The sequence below is a fragment of the Panicum virgatum genome, chromosome 4N, assembly GCF_016808335.1.
Source record: "Panicum virgatum strain AP13 chromosome 4N, P.virgatum_v5, whole genome shotgun sequence".
NCBI classification, from domain to species: Eukaryota; Viridiplantae; Streptophyta; class Magnoliopsida; order Poales; family Poaceae; genus Panicum; species Panicum virgatum.
Window position 1 is genome coordinate 50,123,867 of NC_053148.1, and position 21,655 is coordinate 50,145,521.

Consider the following 21,655-nt stretch of genomic DNA (forward strand, 5'->3'; position numbering starts at 1 on the left):
TTCCTCTGCCAGTGAGTTGTTATTGGGGAAAAAAAAATTCACCTCGTTTAGTTCCCAAAAAATTTTCTACAGTACTCATCACATCGAATCTTTGAATATATTCATATACCATTAAATACAGTTATATAAAATAACTAATTACACAGTTTAATTGTAAATGACAAAACGAATCTTTTAAGCCTAATTAGTTCATAATAAGACATTAATTGTCAAATAACAACAAAAGTGCTACGGTGCCAAAACCAAAAAAAATCGCGAACTAAACACAGTAAGGTTCGCAAAGAAATATTAACTACACTAAATAGTTACAGGAAAAAATAGTAATAACCGTTGTGCGTGATTACCGACACCCTTAATTCAATAATATTCATATTAGTTTGGTTGGTAATTTAGCTGAGTGCTGTAGAATAAATGCTACACTAAGATGTAGAATAGTAGTGCAATGTATGAGCATCTCCAGCAGATTTGGTAAAACTGAATACCTAAGTTTGCTTTTAGGTATAGGAGAGAGAAGATTTAGGTTATAGTTTTGTGCTCCACTTCAGCAGATTTGGTATAACTGGATACCTATAAAGTTTTATAAAAATACTCTCATATTGCTGGGGTTCTCGTAAAAAACCCAAGACACAGAAAAATTATCAAAAATTACATGTTTCATTGAGGACTTTTTGGCAAAACATCACATAAAAATCCTTCTTTCTTCCTCCCTCATGCCGGCCGCCTCCTACGCCTCTTCCTCCTCTCCGGCCCCCACCACCACTTCGCCGCCGTCGGAGCCCCGCCGCGCCACTCCGCTCCACCCGCTGCGCAGCTTCGGCCCGGCCCCACTCCGCTCCACCCGCCGTGCAGCTCCGGCTCGGCCCCGCTCATCCACTGCACTGCTCCGCTCCAACCCGACCCCGCTCCTCCGCCACACCGCGCCGCTTCGACCCGAAGTGAGCAGCGACCGGTAGCCGGCGCCGCGCCGGCGTCTGGGGGGACGGCCGCGCGGCCTTGCGGAGAGGCGGCGGGCGACCGGAGACGACGCGGAAATCTCCGCCCAGGAGCAGTTGCCTCTCCCGCCACACACCTCTAGTTTTCGCAATCCAGCCTTTGGTTTGGTATATTTGGGTTAAGGAGAGAGAAATTTAGGTAATTTGCTAAAAAAAATTAGGGATAGGTATCCATATACCAAATCTGCTGGAGCTATTTTTGGTAGATTTTAGATATTCTGGCAGTTTTTAGAGATAGATATCCATTATACCAAATCTGCTGGAAATGTTTTAAGAATACATATGGTTGTTGCATGGGTGCATCAAATCCTACGTATCATCTAGTGTGTATCATCTACCAACCGACGTACTACATGCATACAACTATAGTGCCCCTGCCCGCTGTAGCGCGGAGCTGGAGGAAGGAGGAAAGTTGGCTCCGGCTGCTCCGGTTGTGTTACATTGATGCTACAGTGATACGTGCTGAGTAAGAAAAGAAAGGCCGGACCGAACAGCTAGCATAGCTTTTTGCTTGGTAAAGAGCAAGAAGACGATTTTTTTTTGAAAAGAACAAGAAGACGATTATCGAAAGAGAAAGATGCATGTGTCATCTTGCTAGCTAGCTTTCGGTGACTAGCTATGTCACGGCCCATGCACCGACAGGGTCGCGCGGGTTACTGTAGCGCACGGCTACTTCAGCGTCGCGGCATAGGATCTTTGGTCTCACCAGCAGTGAGGGAGCCGAACCAGTTTAAATAGCCGTCACACGGCTACTGTAGCGCCGCGGCACAGGATCTTTGGTTCCATAAACGGTGAGGGAGCCGAACCAGTTTAAATAGCCGGTCCCTAGTAAGTTAGTAACTCTGGTTCGAACTTTTTGCGCCAAGCGAGGATGAAAGCGCAAGAGAATTATTTAATAGGTGGGATTTACTCAATATGTAGAGTAGATTTTAGCCGTTATCTTGGACCGGGTGTTACAAGCTAGGTAGGTGAACTAAGATCTTTTGGTGGGTGGGATGGGACTAGCAATTAAATGTATGCTGCGTCGTACTCCGTAGATCATGTAGTAGATCATGCAGTGCATGGTGCAGCGAAAAGGATAGGTTCGGAGAAAAATGCTGCTGCGCATGTGCATGTGACTCGTCCATCCGTCCGGCCCGTCCATAAAGCAAAGCTTTTATATTAGCTGCCTTTCTTTCCACAAGAAAACAAAAGTTTAGCCGCCAAACTGCACGTCCTCAACCCAACCGGTCAACCCCTCAAAAAAAAAATCATCCTTCACTGTGTTCGGCTGGTCTACTCTCCTCCAGCGCTACAGTAATTTCCTCTCACACCACTCCAGCCACCAGCTCCAGCTCCAGCCAGCCAAACAGTATTTTTCTCTCACAGCATTCCAGCTCCAGCCTCCAGCTCCAGCCTTACTCTTGTGCTGCTGGTCCTAGGCTCCTAGCTAGGCTACTGGAAGCTAAGGCCGGGAGGAATTGGGCCGCCATCTACTGAACAAATTGGGGCCGGCGCAAATAAGTTCCATCCATGGCCCAAAAAGATGCTCCAGTCAGTCACTGCCAAGCAATGCAAAGGCCCAATTCTTTGAATTCAAACACGGCCGTGCCGTAATCAAAAGGTAACCTCCTATAAACTTTGGCCAAGTCCGCATTTCCTTCCTAAACATTAAAATTATTAGACTAGACTACTCGAACTCATGATACCGAACAGGTGAGATTCCTGACTGTTTTCTTTCGGCGATTTTCTCTTTTTCTTTTATATGTTATTTTGGCTGAGCTTTTGAAAAAATCATAGTAAACGACAAAAATTTATAAAATAGAAAATCTAATTTTGTTGGACTCCATATGAGAAGATCTATACAGTGAACATACAGTATGATACAATTTAGTAAAATAATTTGTTTGTACTTTTAAATACATATTTTTCTATAATTAGTTCATAGCTACAATTTCTGGTCCAATTACAGTGAAATTTTTATGGTGAGCTAACCATTATATGCTTAGACTATAGTAAAAGTTCCGTGCTCACTAGCGAGTCACCCACGCTCGGTGAGGTCAACACGCGTCCAACCTGTGGTCAAGATTCAACCCGCTGCAACCTGATAGTTCATAAAACCCTTTCCCACACATACTAATAAGATTCAACTCAGTGCCCAACCCGAAAACCCCAAAAAAGCCAAAAGACGGACCCACCCCACTAGCAGGGCTAGACAAGGATGAAACGCAGCTGCGTTTCTGGTATCTGGTGCCCCGGTTGTATCTGAATTACCTATGTTAGTCGTCTTCCGAGCTTCGGGTTTAGCACTTTAGCTTTCTTTCATGTAATCGTAACCTTGTATGACTCAGACTTTCTCTTCTCTCTTATACGACATGCATGGCAGCACTGGCGGAGCTAAGTGTAGACAAAAGTGGGCCGTGTCCCCCCTTGCCATGCAAAAGCTCCATTAGATGAACGGTAATTTTGACACTTTTTATTAGCTTAGCACCTCAATTACCAAGGCTGCCTCCTGATTCTCAGGTCTGGCTCCGCCACTGCATGGCAGGGCTCCTGACCTAGTTTTGAAAAACAAAAAAGGTAGTTGAGCTAGCCTACCACTAACTGCATGCTGCTATCAGCAGGCAGGCAGGTTGCACTAACTAGCTCCATGGTAGTCTCCTGCATGAAGCATGATATGCATGCATTCAGTCAATAAAGCATCTTTCTCTGCACGCGTTTACGCGTTTACTAGTAACAGGTAGCTAAAATAAGTAAGGCACCCTTTATTATTTCCACGTAGCATCAGAAAAAGTGAATGAAAGCAAAGCCTCCTAAATAACCTTACCTGTAAAAGTATTACTACAATACTAGTTACAAAGAAGAAAAAAAAAACAAAGTTTGATGAGTGGCAGGCAGAGGCAGCTCTAGCTCCTTGTGGCGCCACGAGAGTACTCCTACTCCGATCCATTGGCTGGACCCACGCAGAAGCAGACAGACAGACACGCTGGGGGTGGGGGAGCAGTGCAGTGGAGTGGTCTGACTATAAAGAGCTAGCTGGTCAGCCGCTTGCTGCCATGGCAATTGGCAATCAAGGAGAAGCAAGGAAGAGGCCGACTGACTCGTCCAAGGCAAGGCCATCGTCCTCGATCATCCTCCGATCCACCAGCAGCAGCATGCGCGCCCCGGCGAGGCTCCTCCTCCTCCACGCAGCCGCCACCGAGCAGCCGCCGGTGGACTCTGACTTGGTGGTCATCCTGGCCTCCTTCCTCTGCGCGCTCGTCTGCGTCCTCGGCCTCGGTCTCGTCGTCTCCCGCTGCGCCTGCCGCGGGCGCCACGCCTCCAGCGGGGATAATGAGCAGCAGCCCCCTCCCAAGGGGCTCAAGAAGAAGGCCATCGATGCGCTGCCCAGCGTACCCTTCGGCGCGCCGCCGTGCGCCGCCTCCACCTCCGCCTCCGAGTGCGCTATCTGCCTGGCCGAGTTCGCCGAGGGAGACTCCCTGCGCGTGCTCCCGCGCTGCGCCCACGCCTTCCACGTCGCCTGCGTCGACGCTTGGCTGCGAACGCGCGCAACCTGCCCATCCTGCCGCGCCACCATCGTGGTCTGGGAGCCGCCGGTCGTCGCAACGGCGGGCGCCCAGGTGCCCGGCGGTGGACGACGTCCTGCAGGTGGTGCTGCCTTGATGATGATTGATGAGTAACTAGCTAGGTAAATAATTCCTTGGTGGAGAGCTAGCAAACATGCATGTATGCTACCTTGTCGACAAAAATAGTGTCTGATAGATCGATCCCGTTCATTTGTACAGAGCAAGCAGTTAAGGAACTCTTGGATAGATGATGTTTTTTTTTTTTGAAAGACTTGGAACATTGTCCAGCATGTATTGATAAGAAGGAGAGAGTTTACAGCGGCGCCAGTGGCGCCAATTATAACTTCCCTCTCAAAACAGGATGTTTGGAGGGCCCTGTGAAACAAAGACTAATTACTCATTAAAGATGCTACCGACTATGGTCTCCAAATGCTTGGCACCGGCAAAAATCCAGGTCCTTACTTCATCGCGTAGTAGGGCAGTGAACCTAGGCACTGTTAACTCCTCATGCTTGAAAATTCTATTGTTTCTCTCCTTACACAGTGACCAAATTACCAGTAGCACTAGTGTTAGAAGCCCCCGTCGCTGTTGGGTACTGGCAGATGTGAGATCTCTGAACCAATATTGAAGGTCAAGAACGCCTGTCCAGTTGTGTGGAGAAAGGGAAGGGCAATTAGCCCAGTTCGCAACCACAGTCCATACCTGTTTGGAGAAGGGGCATTCGGCTACCAGATGAAAAGCGGTCTCCAAATTTCGGTAGCACAGTGGGCAAAAATAAGAGTTTGGCCATCCACGTAACATCAACCGATAAGCTGTCCAAATTCTATTTTGTAGGAGGAGCCACAAAAAGAATTTGCATTTGTTAGGCCCCTAAGGCTTCCAGATGGCTTTTGCAACCAGCGATCGGACTTTGCCAATAAGTTGTAGGTCGTAAGCAGATTTTGCCGAGTATGTGCCGGTGGCCGTTGGTGTCCAGGTAATTTGGTCGTCTTCTTGGGTGTCCAAATTCAGACTCTGAGCCTCGATTTTAATCCAAAGTTCAAAGTATTCCGACAGCAAGTCATTGGTCAGGTTGTGTGCTGTCTCTGATCCATTTGTGGTCTGTCATAGCATCAAGCACGGTCCTCCTCTTTCTTCTGCTGTGTTTGTATAGCTGTGGAAACAGGGTGATGGGCGCCTGCCCGTCCAGCCAACTTGAGTGCCAAAAGAGAGCCTTTTTTCCATTGTTTACCTGGACACGAGTAGCAGCCGCGAATAATGCTCGATCCGTGTTGTGAACCGGCAAATCAGAGGTGGACCAAGGTTTATCCGGACATGTCCAGCTGTACCACCGCCATCGCAGACGCAGGGCGCGGCCAAAACGTTCTAGGTCCAAAATTCCCAGGCCACCAGCCGCTGTTGGTAAGCAAGTAGTCGGCCAGTTGACCTTACACTTGCCCCCATGGAAAACTTAGTCGCCCGCCCAAAGGAAGCGACGTCTTGCTTTGTCTAGGTCGTTAATGAAACATTTCGGTACTTTTAGGGCGGTCGGCAAGTAGATCGGCATGGAAGATAGCACCGAGCGGACCAGTTCTCTTCGACCTCCAGCAGTAAGCAGCTTGCCTTGCCAACCAGCAAGCTTTGCTCTCACTCTGTCCAGCATTGTTTGCAGGTGAACCATTTTAAGTCTGCCCATCGTTAAAGGGAGTCCCAAATAGGAGAGGGGGAAAGTGACCCTGAGTCATGAAAAATTTGAAAGGATGGACTGGAGGTCAAGTTCAGTGCAACGTATCGCTGCCACCAAACTCTTTGTTAGGTTCACTTTGAGACCCGTGGCTTCACCAAAATGTTCCAGAATTTTTAGGGTTGTGTCCACTTCTTCTTTCCGCGGGTTTAGGAAGAGCGCAGCATCATCCGCATACAGTGACAAACGAATAGAGGCATGCCTTCCACGAAGCTCAGTAAGTCCGCCCTCTTCAGTGGCCAGAACAAAAAGCCGGTGCAGAGTATCAATTGCCAAAATGAAGAGGTAGGGCGATAAAGGATCACCTTGTCGTAGCCCGCGTTCATGGTGGAAGAAAGGGCCCGGCACCCCATTAAGCATCACCGAGGAGGATGAGGAGACAAGAATCAAGAAAATCCAATTCCTCCACCTGACTGAGAAGCCTCTCTTCTCCAGAAGCTCAAGGAGATACTCCCAAGAAACAGAGTCAAAGGCTTTCGCAATAGGAGCTGTCTACCTGGGACTCGAGCAGTTTAGGACAAATAATCACTCGAGTAATTTGGTTTGCCACAGCACCTGTTTTTTTTGGTAGACCAAAAAATCGAGTGATGCAAGCAAAGCTGTCACTTGAAAAAAACAAACCACAGGATCATAGATCAACGGCTGCTAAAAATTAGCAGAAAGAGAATAGAAAAAAGATAAATAATTATATATGAATAGAACAATTCATATTTAATCAAATTACATATGAACAGAAAAAAATATATGAAATATTTACTACAGTTAAATCTAGAATTAATTACAGTTCGAACCCATAAAAATTACAGTACATGTGGCTTGTAAATTCATGTCTAAACAACTGTAACTAACAAAAATAAAGAAAAATGAACATCGCGGGAGGTTTCACATAAAAAAGCGAAAAATAAAATGACTAAAAAGAATGAATTGGGAATATGGAAATAAATAGAGGCCCACTAAAAAAAGACTAGGTACATGAAAATAAGATGCCCAAAACCTGAATGAAAAAAGATGAGGCCCAAACAAAATGAGATGTCATGGATGAGGTGGAAAAAAAATTGAGCCCAACAAATAGAGCAAGCCCGTAAGCTAGGTCCAAAATCAAATGTGACAACCGATAGCTGGAAGAAGAAGAAAGGGCAAAAACGTAAATGAAAAAAAGAACTTGTCTGCCAAGCAAAAGATCGATCGGAGAAAGAAAAAGAAGATCTGGGAGCCAAGGCAAATTATGGCGAACCGATCCAGAGATTACGGGATATAACGCCGGCAAAAAACAATGGAAAACAAACAATCCATAGGAGACATGCAACAAGAGAGCATCGATGAACAGCAGGGCCAGTCAACATCAGCAATTGAGCAGGTTAGAGATGTAGCTTACTTGTTTTGAGATGCCAAATTAGCTAATTTCGAGTCCATCCTTCTCTCGTAACTTGTTTTGCCATGCCAATTAGCTAATTTTATGTTCATCCCTCTATCAGTAGTCACAAAAAGGCAGATTCATAGAAAAAGAGAGAAAAATCCTTCTCCACCCTGATACAAACACACAGAAAAAAATAGCGCACATAAGTAGACTGTTTCTGTCAGAAAAATTACTTTTATCCTTGTACATGAACTACATTATAGTAGAATCTGACATGATATACAGATCATTTTCAAATAAAATCGCAGTTAAGCTGGCATGTACAAATACTATAAAAAAGACAACATGAACAAAATCAAAATATACTACGCATGTACTAAGTTTTGGCAAATGCAATATAGCATCATGTCAGAAAGACCATTAAAAACCTATTACTTGATTTACAGTTTCATGAGTGCTGTGATAGTACTAGGCATGACAATTATTTCAATTACTTCAATCTCTATACAGGGTGGCAGACCAGCAACTATTGCAGAGGAATTCTGGCAGATGCCGAACTTGCAAAATGATAGTCGACTCGAAGCAATTACACAGACAAATGTGCAGGTAAAAAAAAGGTGTCCACAACTATAATATCATGAGCAAAATACATAGACAAGAAATGCTGACTTATTCAGGTTAAGAAAACAGTTGTGAAATGTAGTGTTGACACAAATCTTTTTGTTATCCAGATGGTGAATTATGAAGCCCAACAAGGAGGGGATGGTCTCGGTTTGAATGACTATTTAAACAAAATTATTTTGAACAGTCAACCAGTACGATCTTTACAAATTTAATTAAAAGAATGATACAAAAAAAATGAAGTTTTGTGGAAATGCAAAATATAAGCACATGTCAATTTCTCTGTGTAGGGATCATACACAGGGCTACTGATAGAGCAGATTAAAAATTCACAAGAACAGGACAAGACAAATGAAGTCCAACAGGGGCAACAAATGAGTTTTGTGGAAATGTTGACTCGGTCTTGTGGTTTTGAGGTATGCTTATATAAAAAGCAGAGTGGTACTTCATACAAAAAAGGTGAATAATTTTTATTTTACTATGCAGGGGATCATAACTGAGCACTGCAATCCTTCTGAAATCTATGAAGGGAATGATTCAGCCCGTGAAGAATATGGGGTAAAAGGCTTCTCTAAAAATAAGAATGGAAATTGAATAAATTACAAAATGATACTAACATAACTATAAGAAATATTTCTGACTTTTTTCATTCAAAATGAAGATTACCATGTACAGCTTGGCAACTGAAAATGATGATATTCTGAACAACAGAGCAGATAAAGATGTATCAGAGGTAAGTTTCGTCATTTGTGTAGACCAAAAAAATTATGAAGATCCCACAATGTATTAATACCAAGCAAACATCTTTTTGCAGGGTGGCACAACAAAAATTATTGAGCAAAAGCTTTTGCATGAGGCAGAATATGCACATTCGAGAGACTGGACACCGAGTTTTGGACATAAACATACAGAGGTAATAATATATGCATCACATTTGAGGGGAGCACCTGGGGGACACTAATTGCTCGAGCAAAAAATAAAGTGGATCTGGGTAGTTCAAAGATTCAAAAAAATTTATTCAAAAAAATTACAGAAAATTCATATATAATCAAATAACATGTGAACAACAAAATATATCAAATACTTTCTACAGTTAGAACCACCATGCTGTATTAAACTATATTATAGTTGAACCTGTATGAAATTACAGTTTGAACCCATAGAAATTACAGTACATGTGGCCTGTAAATTCATGTTTAAACAACTGTAACTAGCAAAAAAAATGAACAGTGCATGAGATTTCACATAAAAAAGCAACTTGGCAAAAGTGATAAGTGAATGTTTCTCACTTTTTTCATTCAATATGAAAAGGTTACCATGTACAGCTTGGCAAGTGAAAATGGTGATATTCTGAAGAACATAGCAGATAAAGAAGCTATGTCAGAGGTAAGTTTTGTCATTTGTGAAAACAAAAATAAATTAGAAAGATCCCACAACATATTAATACTACACAAATATCTTTTTGCAGGAGGGGCCAGTAAAAAATGTTGAGCAAAGCTTTTTGCATGAGGCAGAATATGCACATTCAAGAGACTGGACACCGAGTTTTGGACATAAACATACACAGGTAATTGGTTGTACAAAAAAATAATATGGATTTGGGTAGTTCCAATATTAAAAAAAATAAAAGTTTCGTGAGTAACTTTTAAAAATAGTAAATTGAATGACTGTTGACATACTGATCAAAATTGGTGCAGGATGAAACTACAGATTCAGAGACTGCTACCTACAGCAACAACTGGAGAGAAGACATATTCAATCAAATGAGAGTGGACAATGTGGAGATTGACACAGGATCTGGTTGCACTGGCATAAACACTGGGGGAGCTAAATCAAACACAGAAACAGAAAATGATGCGGATACAACCAGAGGGAGCCAGGAACTTATAGAGGAAGAAATTGAAGATTTCATTCGAAGTGAGCAAAAGGAAGCAGCTGAAGGGAACAATGCAGACACTGAGAGCAAATATACTCCGCAGATTGGAATGGAATTTAAAGATAGGAATGCTGCTCATCATTTCTTCAGCTTCTATGGGTTTATTGCAGGTTTTGAAGTAGTTACTACCCATACAGCTAGAACGACACACAAAAAAAGGAAAGGTGAAATTTTCAAGGTGGAAATGAAATGTCATCGCTATGGAAAAGAAAGTAAACAAGAAAGGAAAGAAGAAATTGAACCTGAAATAATTGCAGCAGTGGCTCAGAAAGGACCGAAGAGAAAAACAAATGTCCAGGTCAAAACAAATTGCCCAGTTGTAATGGTGGTCAAGGAGATCAATGGTATATGGAGAATTATCAGGCTAGACCTTGATCACAATCATGAGCTCAACCCTAGCAATAGGAATCAACTTTTCAGTGGCAGGAAGAACATGACAGATATGGAAAAAGCAATGATAAGAACATTGAATGACAATAATATCCCAACAAGAAAAATGATATCAATTCTATCATATCTGAGAGGAGGCCTCCTTGCACTACCATATAAGAATAAAGATGTAGCAAACTACAGGACAAAAATCAATCGAGAGGTGACTGGAAATGATATGTCCAAGGCCTTGGAATACTTTAGAAATAGAAAAGCTGAAGATCCTACATTTTTCTACAAATTTGATGTGGATGATGATATGAAAGTCAAAAACTTATTTTGGAGAGAAGGCTCATCACTGAAATATTATGCAGAGTATGGGGATTGTGTTAGCTTTGATACCACATATATGACCAACAAATACAACCTTCCATTTGCTCCATTTTGCGGTGTGACAGGTCATGGACATACATGCATGTTTGGGTGTGCGTTTGTTTCAGATGAAAAGATAGACACATTCGTTTAGATATTTGAGACATTCCTAGAATCCATGGGTGGGAAACATCCCAAATCAATAATAACAGATCAAGACAAGGCGATGAGGGCAGCTATAAAAGAGGTGATGCCAAATACGAGACACAGAAACTGTTTCTTCCATATAAAATACAAGTGTTACAACAAGAATGGCAGATGTTTTGCTGCAAAAGAAGGGCTGCAAGAAGAATTTGAGGACATCATAAACTACTCACTAACAACACATGAATTTGAACATCTTTGGCAGAAAATGATTGCAGACAAAGAGCTTCAAAACAACAAATACTTCACTAAAATGTGGGAAAACAGAGAAAGGTTCATACCTGTATACTTCAAGGATGATTTCTTTCCATTTATCCAGAGCACAGGTAGGAGCGAAGGGACAAATGCAAGGGTTAAAGAGAATGTCAGTCAAACTTGTAGTATAATAAGTTTCCTAAGAGAGTTCCAGAGAATAGTGGATGGAATTAACATTAAAGAAGATATAGCAGACAATCAAAGCAGAGAAAAAAGACCCAAGGAGCTCATGTATGGCTACAATGTTGAAAAACAAGCCATGGATTTGTATAACAAGAACATATTCAGAAAATTTCAGTATGAGCTACAACAAACAGAGAGACTCAAATATGAAGAAACAGAGAAAGGGAAGTGCTTTGAAGTTTGGCCCAAGAGTAACCAAATTTACAAACCATACAGACTAAGGAAGTACATTGTGTTGACAGAGCTCACAAAAGGCAGAGAGGAATTTAGCTGCATATGTGGCAAATTCAATAAGGATGGCATCCTATGTTCACACATACTAAAGGTGATCGTTGAGGAAGAAATCAATGGCATTCCTGAGAAATATATAATTAATCGATGGAGAAAGAAAGACAAGAAGATGAATTTGCCACTTCCAGAAATAGTTCCTAAAACACATGAGATGCTTAGATACAATATACTGTCGCGGAAAGCTGCACTAATAAATTCTAAAGCTTCAAAGACAGATGAGGCTATGCAGTACCTGAGTGAAGAATTTGAGAGAATAGACAAGACCCTTGATGAGTTGCTTAGTACACCACTGCAACAAGCACAGACTCATCAATCAAGAATGCAAGATAATGGTAGTATGGCAGAAGCGAGTTCAGCAAACTTACATGAACTTGGACACCTTGAAGACCCTGAAAAGGTGAAACAGAAAGGTAGACCTTCACTGCCCACAAGGATGAAACCGATGATAGAAGAAATTAGAAGAAAGATGGCAAAAGAGCAAAAGAAGAAACAACCAAAGAAGCAGAAAGCAACAGGTAAGTGTCTACCAAAAAATATATTGAATTAAAATATTCAAATAAAAGGCAAAAAAGCAGATGAGGTGGGCATGAAAATAAAAAAACTAACAAAATGTTACATATTTCTGTATTGCAGGTCCAAGTGCAAGGGCCACCAAGAAAATGAAGAAAGGAGATGAAGATGTAACTGGGCAGACCAAGTAAACAGTGCGAACGGGGGGAGACCGGACAAAAATAGAAAAGCAATAGAAGTATTAAAGGTCATAATGTTTGTGAAGTAGTATTCAACAGTAATTGAGGAGAAGTACTGTTTGTTATTACAAAAAGTATTCAAGACCTAGTATTCCAGATTCTGCGATTTCCGAACTGGAAACAGTACTAGTACTATGCTACTATAGTTTTCAGTGTGATCTGTAAGCTAAAACATGTTTCTTGAGCTTCGAGTTGATGTTGAGGCGATGAAAGCTGCTGATCTTCAATGCTTGCCTTCCTGAAACCAACATAAAATGCACAAAAAATATGTGCACAGTTAATTTATAAACCCAAAACATATGCATAACATGATTCTTGGAATGTACGTGTACCTTAGAACTCATATTCGATAACACGATTTTTCATTCCAGAATTTCCAGGGAGAAATAGTAGATCATTGGCAATTTTAACTCTTATAATTGGAATGTCAGAAGAATCAAATATGTTGCGCAAAACAGATCTTGGAGACTTCCAACATTGAAGAAACATCATCGCATAAATGCCAGAATCAGCACTGAAAAATTAATAATAAAAATTGTAGATACAATCATAGGAGAAAATTTTTGGATTCGGAAAAATCTGGAACTTGTCATATCAACTGTAGTATACTTGAACATAAGTGGAAAATTATAGTGCATTGGATAAAAAGTTACAGTAACCGTGGACTGTAAATTTTTGAATACCCAGCTGTAATTAGCATACAAGATAGAGTTACATACATATTATCTGATGGTTGAAGGGGCACATCAGGATACAAGACCTCATACTCATCAAAACCCATTCCAACTTGCACAAATCTATCCCAGTAAAGTTGAAAGGAAGGAATCTGCAAAAATACAAAACAAGTGGCATTGGAAAAAGATAAATTAATAATATTGTATATAGACAAACAAAAAGATTAACAAAATGTCTACACTAAAAAAGAATAAATAATAACTAACCAATCGATCTCTTGCAATTTCCTGAAATTCATGATCTTTGTGGTATAAAGAATCCAAAAAGACAAACTTGCGATCTTTAATATCAACCACAAATACAAACCAATGGTCATTGATGCAAATTGGGAAGTACAACTGCGTAAACATAAAAATTGAAATATGAATGAATTTTAAAATTTAAAGTTACAACTGCATTAGGAAAATAAACAAATGGAAAAAATTTATAAAAATAGAAAAACATACATTGTTGGAATGATTAAGAGGTCTACTCCTCGAGGATCTTTTGAAAGCACGAGCTATGGTATCTTGGTTGGCATCATCAAAATCCTTGTGCAAGTTCTCCTGTCAGCAAACACAATGAAAAAATTTGATGTTATTTCAATGAAAAGGTGAACAAAGTTGGGGGCATTTTTAAAAACAATAAAATTTGATACATACACCAATGTTGGCAAAAAAATAATGAGACTTGGAGACATCTGGGGCCCCGGCTGGATTCATGTAAAGACTGTAGCAAAATGCTGAAACTACAAAGGAATTGACTAATCCGCCTGGTTTCAAAGATTCTCCAGGAGACCAAAAAGTGCAACGAACTTTAGCAATTGAAACTGCATCCTCACTGCCACCAAAATTTATTTAAAAAGAAAACAGTGAAGCATATTAGCAGCTGCTAAAAAAGTATATACTAATCAATATTGGCATATACAATTTAGTGTACATACTTGCTGAACTGGGAAGTGGCAAGATTGCATATAGCTTTATAGTTCCTCAACTCTGATTTAGACACAGAAATCTTTTTCTTTGTTGTTTCAAAGTCAACGTTGAAGAGAGGGCCAGGCTTAACAACTCTTCTGGGACCATGAATTGGAACTTTGCCACCAGTTGAAGAATCTCTATGCTGATATCTAGGCAAACCATATGAAGAGTTGGCTGATGCATCATCAAGAGCAGTAGGGGTAGTAGACAAAACTGGAGTTGCCTTGCTACATGGCGTTGCAGAGAATTTCTTATTGTACATTTCATCAGACCTTCTAGTCATACTGCGAACAGTCTGAGCCAAAGTAGCTTCCCTCAAGACTTGAACCTCAGGAGATTTCTGAAAAGAAAAGATCGACATTAAAAAAGATGCAAAAAAAGAAAAATGATAATGCTGAACTAGATTAAAAAATAAAAAATATAAAAATAAATACCTGTAGTTCCAAAGTTTTGGATGGCAAAGCAAAAGAGACATTACGATTAGAAGTAGAAGATGGGCGTTTGCTTGATAAATTTGGTGTAAATCTAGGGGGAGAATCCTCCTGAATGTATATGGATAAATGTAAGCATACATTATATAAATGAAAATGCATAAATGTAAGCATACATTATATAAATGAAAATGCATAAAGGATAAAAAAAGGAACTCAGCTACAGACTAGATGAAAAAAAAATAGGAATCGTACAAATAATACCTTATCACGCATAGCTCCACTCTGAGAAGGTCTAGAATTAGGTGAATAGGAATCTGGTACAAATTCAACATCATCTTCAAGCATGATGATATCTTTGCCAAGATCACGATTGCAACTGTTGGGAGTTGGATTGCGAGAATGTTGAGTACCAAACATATTGCCATTGGAAATGTCATGAAGAGCAGTCCGAAGAGACCCAACACCAGATTGGAAGACTGACTTGCCGGTACTAAGCTTAGAATTGGCAACCCTCAGCTTTTCCTCAGCGAACCCTAAAAAAAGGCAACAAAAAGGTGTTATACAAAATTAAAAATGAATTGTAAAAGTAGCAGGATAATTTCCTAATAAACTTACAGCTAGGAGGACAACTGTTGGCTGGGCGTATAAAATCTTTACTGCTTGATTTAGGAGTAGCAGGAGAATTTCCTAATAAAAAATTAAAAAGTACAATCAACAGTATTAGAGGTATAAAAATTAATAAAAATAAGAGATTTGAAAAGAAAAGAAGTAATAACAAATTAGAAACAGTTTACATACTCATGCGAGTCAACTTGTCCAAAAATTTGGTAACATGTTCCTGATTCAACTATATATCACATTAAAAAAAAGGTTAATATGACAATTAAAAAAAGGTTAGGAAGACAATATGTTAAAAATGAAACATTAAAAAAGATTTAAACATAACATACCAGAGAAGAATTGAGATTTGACGATGATGGGATCAAATCTGAGCGGCCATCATGATCGCTATGCAGCTTTGAATTTTTGTTAGTAAACTGGGTATGAACAGAAGGTTGCTGAAAACCAAAAAGAAATAGAAGAAATTAAAATAAAACAGTACAGCAAATTACAGTTGTGATTGAAAGTGTAATTTTACTACATGAGAAGTGTAAAAAAGAAAGAATTTTAAAGTAGTACAGTGGAACACAAAAGGGTACCTTTTCTGGGCACAAAGCTGGCAGACGAAGGGTAGAATGAACACCAGATTGATTAGGATTCAGAGCAGTGGAAGTATTATCAGTAGGAGAGATAATGGGAATGTCGCGACCTGATAATACCAAATAAAGCAGAGAAGACGGATTGGACACAAAAAAGTAAATGAAGATTTAAATAAAATAAAAGATCAGTAGTTTCATAGCCAAAAAAATGTTGAAGAAGTGTACATGAAACATTAGGAACTAGGGGGCTTGCTCTGGTGCCATTGTTCACATCTGATGCAATATCTTTTCAAAATGTTCAGTGAAAATCTTCAAAACTTCCAAAACTAATTTCTTGGACCTCGAATCAACATTGGACGCATGCGTCAAGAGTGTGGTGAATGTAGCCAACAAATTAGAGGGTAGAATTGACACAGCAGTCACATCCAAATCAAGTCTGAGTCCACAATTTAAACAATGATTTTCTACGGCCTTAGCAATGGAGTTCTTGAGAGCAAGTGGAAGCTTACACCTTGACACTGAGTCAATCATGGCCAAAAACTCAGAATCAGCGGAGGCAGCATACGTGGGATTGTCAAATAGGTGTGGATTCTATCACAACAAAAAAAAAACACAAACATATCAGTGATAATTAGAAGGGGGCAAACAAAAATACAGGAGGGTGAGCAATTCCTACATTTACCTTTGAATAACAGGTATCGCAATAATCCAGCAACGGGCGAAAACCATAACAACCAGGAGACTTGAGGTCAAGATCAGAATAAGTCTTGATCATATCACCTTTCCAAATAGATATGCGGGGCAATGTGTGAGGGGGACGACGAGGTCCAAAGTCAACATAGTCAAGATACATGACCTTCACAAATGTGAAAATAATTAAATCAATGTGAATCATACAAAATTTAAGTATACAGTACACAGAAAAATGAACAAGAAAATAGAATAACTTACAGTAAGATAGTACAGACAACCCCCGAGTGTTGTTGAATCTGTTGCTTTAGAAGATTTACCTTTTTTGAACAACTTGATAGATTCAATTAGCCAATTTAGAACATATGCTGACCAGTCAAACTCTTTAGCTCTTTCAACATCAGCAAAAATCCCAAAATGTATAGGGCTAGGCGAGACAGAAGAGTTCGGACACAAGAATGTGTTGAGAGCAACAAGCATGAAACATATGAAAAAATCTTCATCGGGCAGAATTTCTTTGTTCTTGGTAAGCTTATTAACAAAAAAAGTTACTGAGGGCATTGATGACTTCCCAATCTTTTCAAGAACAGTAGATTTGCCTGAGACAGTGTCAGAAGGGAATGCAGATCCACCAATAGGGAGGCCAAGAACAGAATGAACAGATTCCTTGGTCAGTGATATAACCTTTCCATCAAGAACTATATCTCCAGATTTGTAATCAACAAGATTGGCTACCCATTTGGCAAAATTGTTCGGGACAAAACACTTATCAAAATGTAGTAGGGCTCCAAAACCATATCTCTCAATGACTATCTTCTCATCTGGAGTAAGAGCTTCTATGACTGAGGAAAAAGCTTTAACAGAAAATCTTGTGAAAACATCTTTGGGTTTCTTGGAAGACTTCATCTTCTTTCTCTGCGAAAAGAAGTGAAATGGGAGCGGGATATGTAATTAAAAAATAACAAGCACACAACCCCTTAAAAGAATGAACATGCACGGGGCTAAAAAAGAATTACCTGATGACTAAAAGACGTCTTAAGTTTGCTTTTAAGTTCTTTAATCCTGTTGAACTATACACACATAATGAAACAACCAGGAACTAAAAAAATTAGAGGGTGCATCAATTTTTAAAAATATGATCCAGGGGAAAAAAGTTGAAGACAATGACAAACAAACACTTACATCTAGTAGAACTTGCTTGTACAATTCGCGCTTCAATTCAACATCATCACTAGAAGAAGAGCCCTGCAACAAACAACAAAGTACATAAAACTTAATCAAAATACAGAAACAGGTACTATCATTAAGAGGGGGGCGACACTTACATCAATTTCATCAGAATCAACATCACAGTCAATCAGTTCAATATCATCAGATTCAGATGCGGCCTCGGAGCTATCATTTTCTTCAGGTTCCATATAAGCCCTATTACAATCAGCTAACCCTCTACGTCTTCTAGTAGCCATCTAAAAATACAAATTATCAAAAGAATTAACAAATCACACATACCAGTGTTTAGAACCACACGATTACAAATCAACGGCTCAGAAAAAATACCAATATTGGGCATTATATGGGCCTGACCCCCCGTATTCCAAAATTAGCATAAGTAGCTCAAAATATTATGGCGAATATGGGTAGTTTGGAACTCCATGTAATTGGCGTATGTTGTTAATGTAATGTGATTGACATTGAACTTTTAACAGATCACGCAAGCGGGCCTGATGGTCATTAACACAAAAACTACTAGGAAAAAGATAAATTATTTGCAGTATGAACTTGCACATGAACACCTATATTCTTTGAAATTTCAAAAAAAAAATTGTGTGTGTGTTAAGGAAATATGTATTTAACCAGCGCATGACAAACAAATGTACTGGAAATTTTTGATGCAATGCAGAGGCAAAACACAACCTAACAAACTAGGCAAAATTTGCGCTAATAACTTGGAAGAAAATAAACCAATTGTCGTGCACAGAAGCATATCTATACAACTGGGAGCTTACTAGTACTACTGATAGTATATTGAACTAAAGTTAGCACCCTTCAATGAAATCCCATAGCTAGCACTTGATGACATCAAACCAAAACACTAAGCAAATTAGTTAAAAAATAGGAGCCCAACTGATGCAATTTTTACCTTCTAATAGAACTCGGTAGAAGTAAATAATTGAAATAAAAGCAACTAAAAGAAGCAATGAATAGTGCTCACTATAGCCTGTAAAAAAAATGACACTTCACAGGAAGTGAAATTCTGAACTAAAACTCTCGTTCTAAATGGACAAGCCAAACTCTGATTGCCATACAACTACTAGGGACAAAGATAAAAGAATAGTGCATGAATTGATTTACAAACACTTGAAAATGACCTTGCCAAGAATAAACTAAACCTAGCATGCTACTATTATTGCACACCAAAATTAAAACACAAGAACTAGAAACTGAGATTGTGATGTACTGTAACATAAGAGCAACATGTTGTTTCAACTATCAAACCAAAACCTGCTACGACACCAAGTACCGTGACCTAATGATAAGATGAAAAAAAATGATATGATGTTGTCACTAAAAAATCAAAAGAAAAGGGGAGCTAAAGATATTGCCGCAAGCCTGCAAATAGACAGTAAATAGAGTAGAGTTGTGCTCCTAGAGATCAACCAGAGTTCAGGCAAAAAACATGAACCAGTGCTTCTGCTACTGCTGATCAAAGCAAAATGAGTGAATAATAGGGAACATTGTCGTGGATCCGGTCAAACCAAAATTCAGCACAACCGAACTACAAAGAGAATTAAACCAACGGGATTCATGTGAAAAATAAAACACAAGCTCCTCTCAACAAAGGGACAACTATATCCACAGAGAATACAAAAGATCAATGAATCCATAAATCAATTTCGAGGCAAGCTAGGTGAAGAACAAATTTGGGGGGCCATAAAATTCATGACACTTGTGTGGGGAGATTTGCTAGGGAATCATCATAGTCATGCTCACAGATATTCTAGCTTGGAATCCCCCCCCACCCCGCCCCGCGGGGCCTAGCCTCAAATCTGATGAGAAAATCACAGCAAAAAAGCCACCTAAAAAAGCCTAATAAAACAAGCTATCTAGCTGATCTAAGAAATGAAGCACCTCGTCATGACAAAAAATGATAACTAGATAAGCCGATGAAACTACACCAGAAAAAAGCATTGAAATCAAATCAACCGGGGCCCAAACTATAATAACACTCAGATTCAACGCACCCCCCCCCCCCCCCCGCTTGTATGCCTGGATCAACGAAAAAAATAGAAGAATAAATGAAAATCCCAAATACATAAACTCAGCACAAAAATCACTCCCAGGGAAAGCGTGGGGGCGAGTAGAATCGCCTCACCTCAACGCCGTGGGAACATTAACCCCCCTCGAGGGTATGGAAGCGAACAAACCTTGTACACGAGAACCGGAGGTGTGGGGATCGCTGGAAAATACAGAGCCCTAGAACAAAAAATCCCCCCAAAATCCAAAGAAGGTTTCGATCCACAAGGATTAAAGCGCAGATTCGACAACACAAATATGGCCAAACAATGGGGGGAAATCAGGAGAGGGGAGCGGAAGAAATCGCCTAACATGGGCACGTCGAGGGACACGAGAAGAGCCCTAGAACAAAAAATCCCCAAAATCCAAAGGATTAAAAGGCAGACCGACAACACAAAGCATATCCAGACGCATGTGAACTACGAAAATCTACAGTGAATCAAAGACATTGGGGGGGGGATCGGGGAGGGGGAGCTGAAGAGATCGCCTACCTGGGCACGCTGAGAGAACGAAGCCTTCAGGATGAAGGTGAAAATGAAATGAGGAAAGTGAAAAGCATCTGGCCACCGACACCTCCTAAATGAGCGCGCTTCCCAAAAAATCAAATACTACGCACTGACAAAGATGGCCCAACAACCAAAAAAGAAAAACAAATATAAAACAGCCGCAGAAACAGAGACACGGCTCAGATGCGTCAGACAAAAAAATCGGACGGTACAGAAAATCGAGTGATGGGACAGATAGAAACGCTCGAGCAAGATTTAGCTTTCACCTTCGCAATATCAAGCTTGAAAAGTAATGCTGGCATTTTATTTTTATGGTAGGCTCTGGACAAATTACGGACATAAAGGAAATTGTCTTGTATGCATCGCTTCTTGATGAAAGCGCTTTGAGATATAGGGATCAGCTTGAATTTGGCGCGAGAGCCGGATGGCCAAGACTTTGGAGATGAGCTTTGCAAAGGAGTGAATGAGGCTAATGGGCCTGAAATCAGAGATCGTTTCAGGAGTTTCTTTTTTGGGAATGAGGGTGATGACTGCCGAGTTCATTCGCTCCAAAGGGCCAGTGTTGAGGGAGAACAAGCAGTTAAAAGCGTCCAGAACCTCTGCCTTGATAATATGCCAGCAAGATTTATAAAACGCACCTGTGAAGCCGTTGGGGTCTGGTGCTTTATCCGAAGGTAGGGAAGAGATCACTTCTTTAATCACCTCCTCTATAAACGCCCCATCAAGTCCCTCCTCAATCATTGGGAGGTGCTGAAAGTCCCAATTCAGAGAGCATGTTCTGATGACTTTGGAGCCCAACAGATTTTTGTAATGGTCAAACGCCTCTTTCTCCTTTTCATCATGTTTCCAAGCGAAGGTTCCATCTCTCCTTCTCAAAGTCGGGATGGAATTGCGCCGGCTTTTTTTTTGGGGGGGGGGGGGGGGGGCGTTCGATCTGGGTCTGAAACTCGACCGGCTTTTCTTCTTCCGTTAAGGAATCATCAAGTGCTGAACTACCTGGAAGCAAGCAAGCAATCACTGTCCCCGCGCCTCCTCGCCGCGTCCGTGCCTGGCACGCTCCGCCCCGCCCTCTTCTTCCTCTGGCGCGGCGTCGCGCTCCTCCGGGAGCCGCTGGTGGCGATGAACGCGACCGACCACAACCTCACCACGATCGGGTGCGACCTCAGCGCGCTGGTCGTTGGCAGGTAGTGGATACACAGATACACAGGTCCAATCGAGCTGATTGCTATGTCACTACTACTGGA

The 21,655-nt window shown here is 40.7% G+C and overlaps 3 protein-coding genes across 3 annotated transcripts; 2 read left to right on the plus strand and 1 right to left on the minus strand.

The window, feature by feature from the left end:
• Positions 1 to 4,054: 4,054 nt before the first annotated feature.
• LOC120668912 (RING-H2 finger protein ATL80-like) lies at positions 4,055 to 4,919 on the plus strand. The gene has a single exon (XM_039948719.1). The coding sequence runs from the start codon at positions 4,127 to 4,129 to the stop codon at positions 4,649 to 4,651; it is 525 nt and encodes a 174-aa protein (XP_039804653.1). The 5' UTR covers positions 4,055 to 4,126; the 3' UTR covers positions 4,652 to 4,919.
• A 2,554-nt stretch (positions 4,920 to 7,473) lies between these two features.
• Positions 7,474 to 10,611, plus strand: LOC120669512. Its single transcript, XM_039949249.1, has 10 exons — positions 7,474 to 7,617; positions 8,128 to 8,223; positions 8,529 to 8,654; positions 8,725 to 8,796; positions 8,900 to 8,971; positions 9,053 to 9,151; positions 9,550 to 9,624; positions 9,707 to 9,805; positions 9,936 to 10,518; positions 10,601 to 10,611. The coding sequence occupies exons 1-10, from the start codon at positions 7,534 to 7,536 to the stop codon at positions 10,609 to 10,611; spliced, it is 1,317 nt and encodes a 438-aa protein (XP_039805183.1). The 5' UTR covers positions 7,474 to 7,533.
• Positions 10,612 to 12,600: 1,989 nt separating this feature from the next.
• On the minus strand, positions 12,601 to 20,647 carry LOC120669513. Its single transcript, XM_039949250.1, has 21 exons — positions 20,397 to 20,647; positions 17,937 to 18,077; positions 17,794 to 17,856; positions 17,628 to 17,681; positions 16,873 to 17,526; positions 16,604 to 16,777; positions 16,431 to 16,512; positions 16,147 to 16,206; positions 15,922 to 15,938; positions 15,673 to 15,780; positions 15,521 to 15,569; positions 15,338 to 15,409; positions 14,984 to 15,255; positions 14,723 to 14,830; positions 14,255 to 14,628; positions 13,974 to 14,151; positions 13,779 to 13,877; positions 13,539 to 13,670; positions 13,317 to 13,423; positions 12,930 to 13,111; positions 12,601 to 12,835 (listed from the first exon to the last, which is right to left on the minus strand). Exons 2-20 carry the CDS (start codon positions 18,075 to 18,077, stop codon positions 12,931 to 12,933), a joined length of 2,925 nt encoding a protein of 974 aa, XP_039805184.1. The 5' UTR covers positions 20,397 to 20,647; the 3' UTR covers positions 12,601 to 12,835; position 12,930.
• Between the last annotated feature and the right edge of the window lie 1,008 nt (positions 20,648 to 21,655).

Coding starts and splice junctions, on each gene's coding strand:
- LOC120668912 (XM_039948719.1), top strand. CDS start 4,127: ATGCGCGCCCCGGCGAGGCTCCTCCTCCTCCACGCAGCCGCCACCGAG.
- LOC120669512 (XM_039949249.1), top strand. CDS start 7,534: ATGGAAAACAAACAATCCATAGGAGACATGCAACAAGAGAGCATCGAT. Junction 8,224..8,528: donor TTACACAGACAAATGTGCAG/GTAAAAAAAAGG, acceptor TTCTCTGTGTAG/GGATCATACACAGGGCTACT. Junction 8,797..8,899: donor CAGCCCGTGAAGAATATGGG/GTAAAAGGCTTC, acceptor TTCAAAATGAAG/ATTACCATGTACAGCTTGGC.
- LOC120669513 (XM_039949250.1), bottom strand. CDS start 18,077: ATGGCTACTAGAAGACGTAGAGGGTTAGCTGATTGTAATAGGGCTTAT. Junction 16,778..16,872: donor GTTGTCTGTACTATCTTACT/GTAAGTTATTCT, acceptor ACATTTGTGAAG/GTCATGTATCTTGACTATGT. Junction 16,207..16,430: donor GATTGACTCAGTGTCAAGGT/GTAAGCTTCCAC, acceptor CATTTTGAAAAG/ATATTGCATCAGATGTGAAC.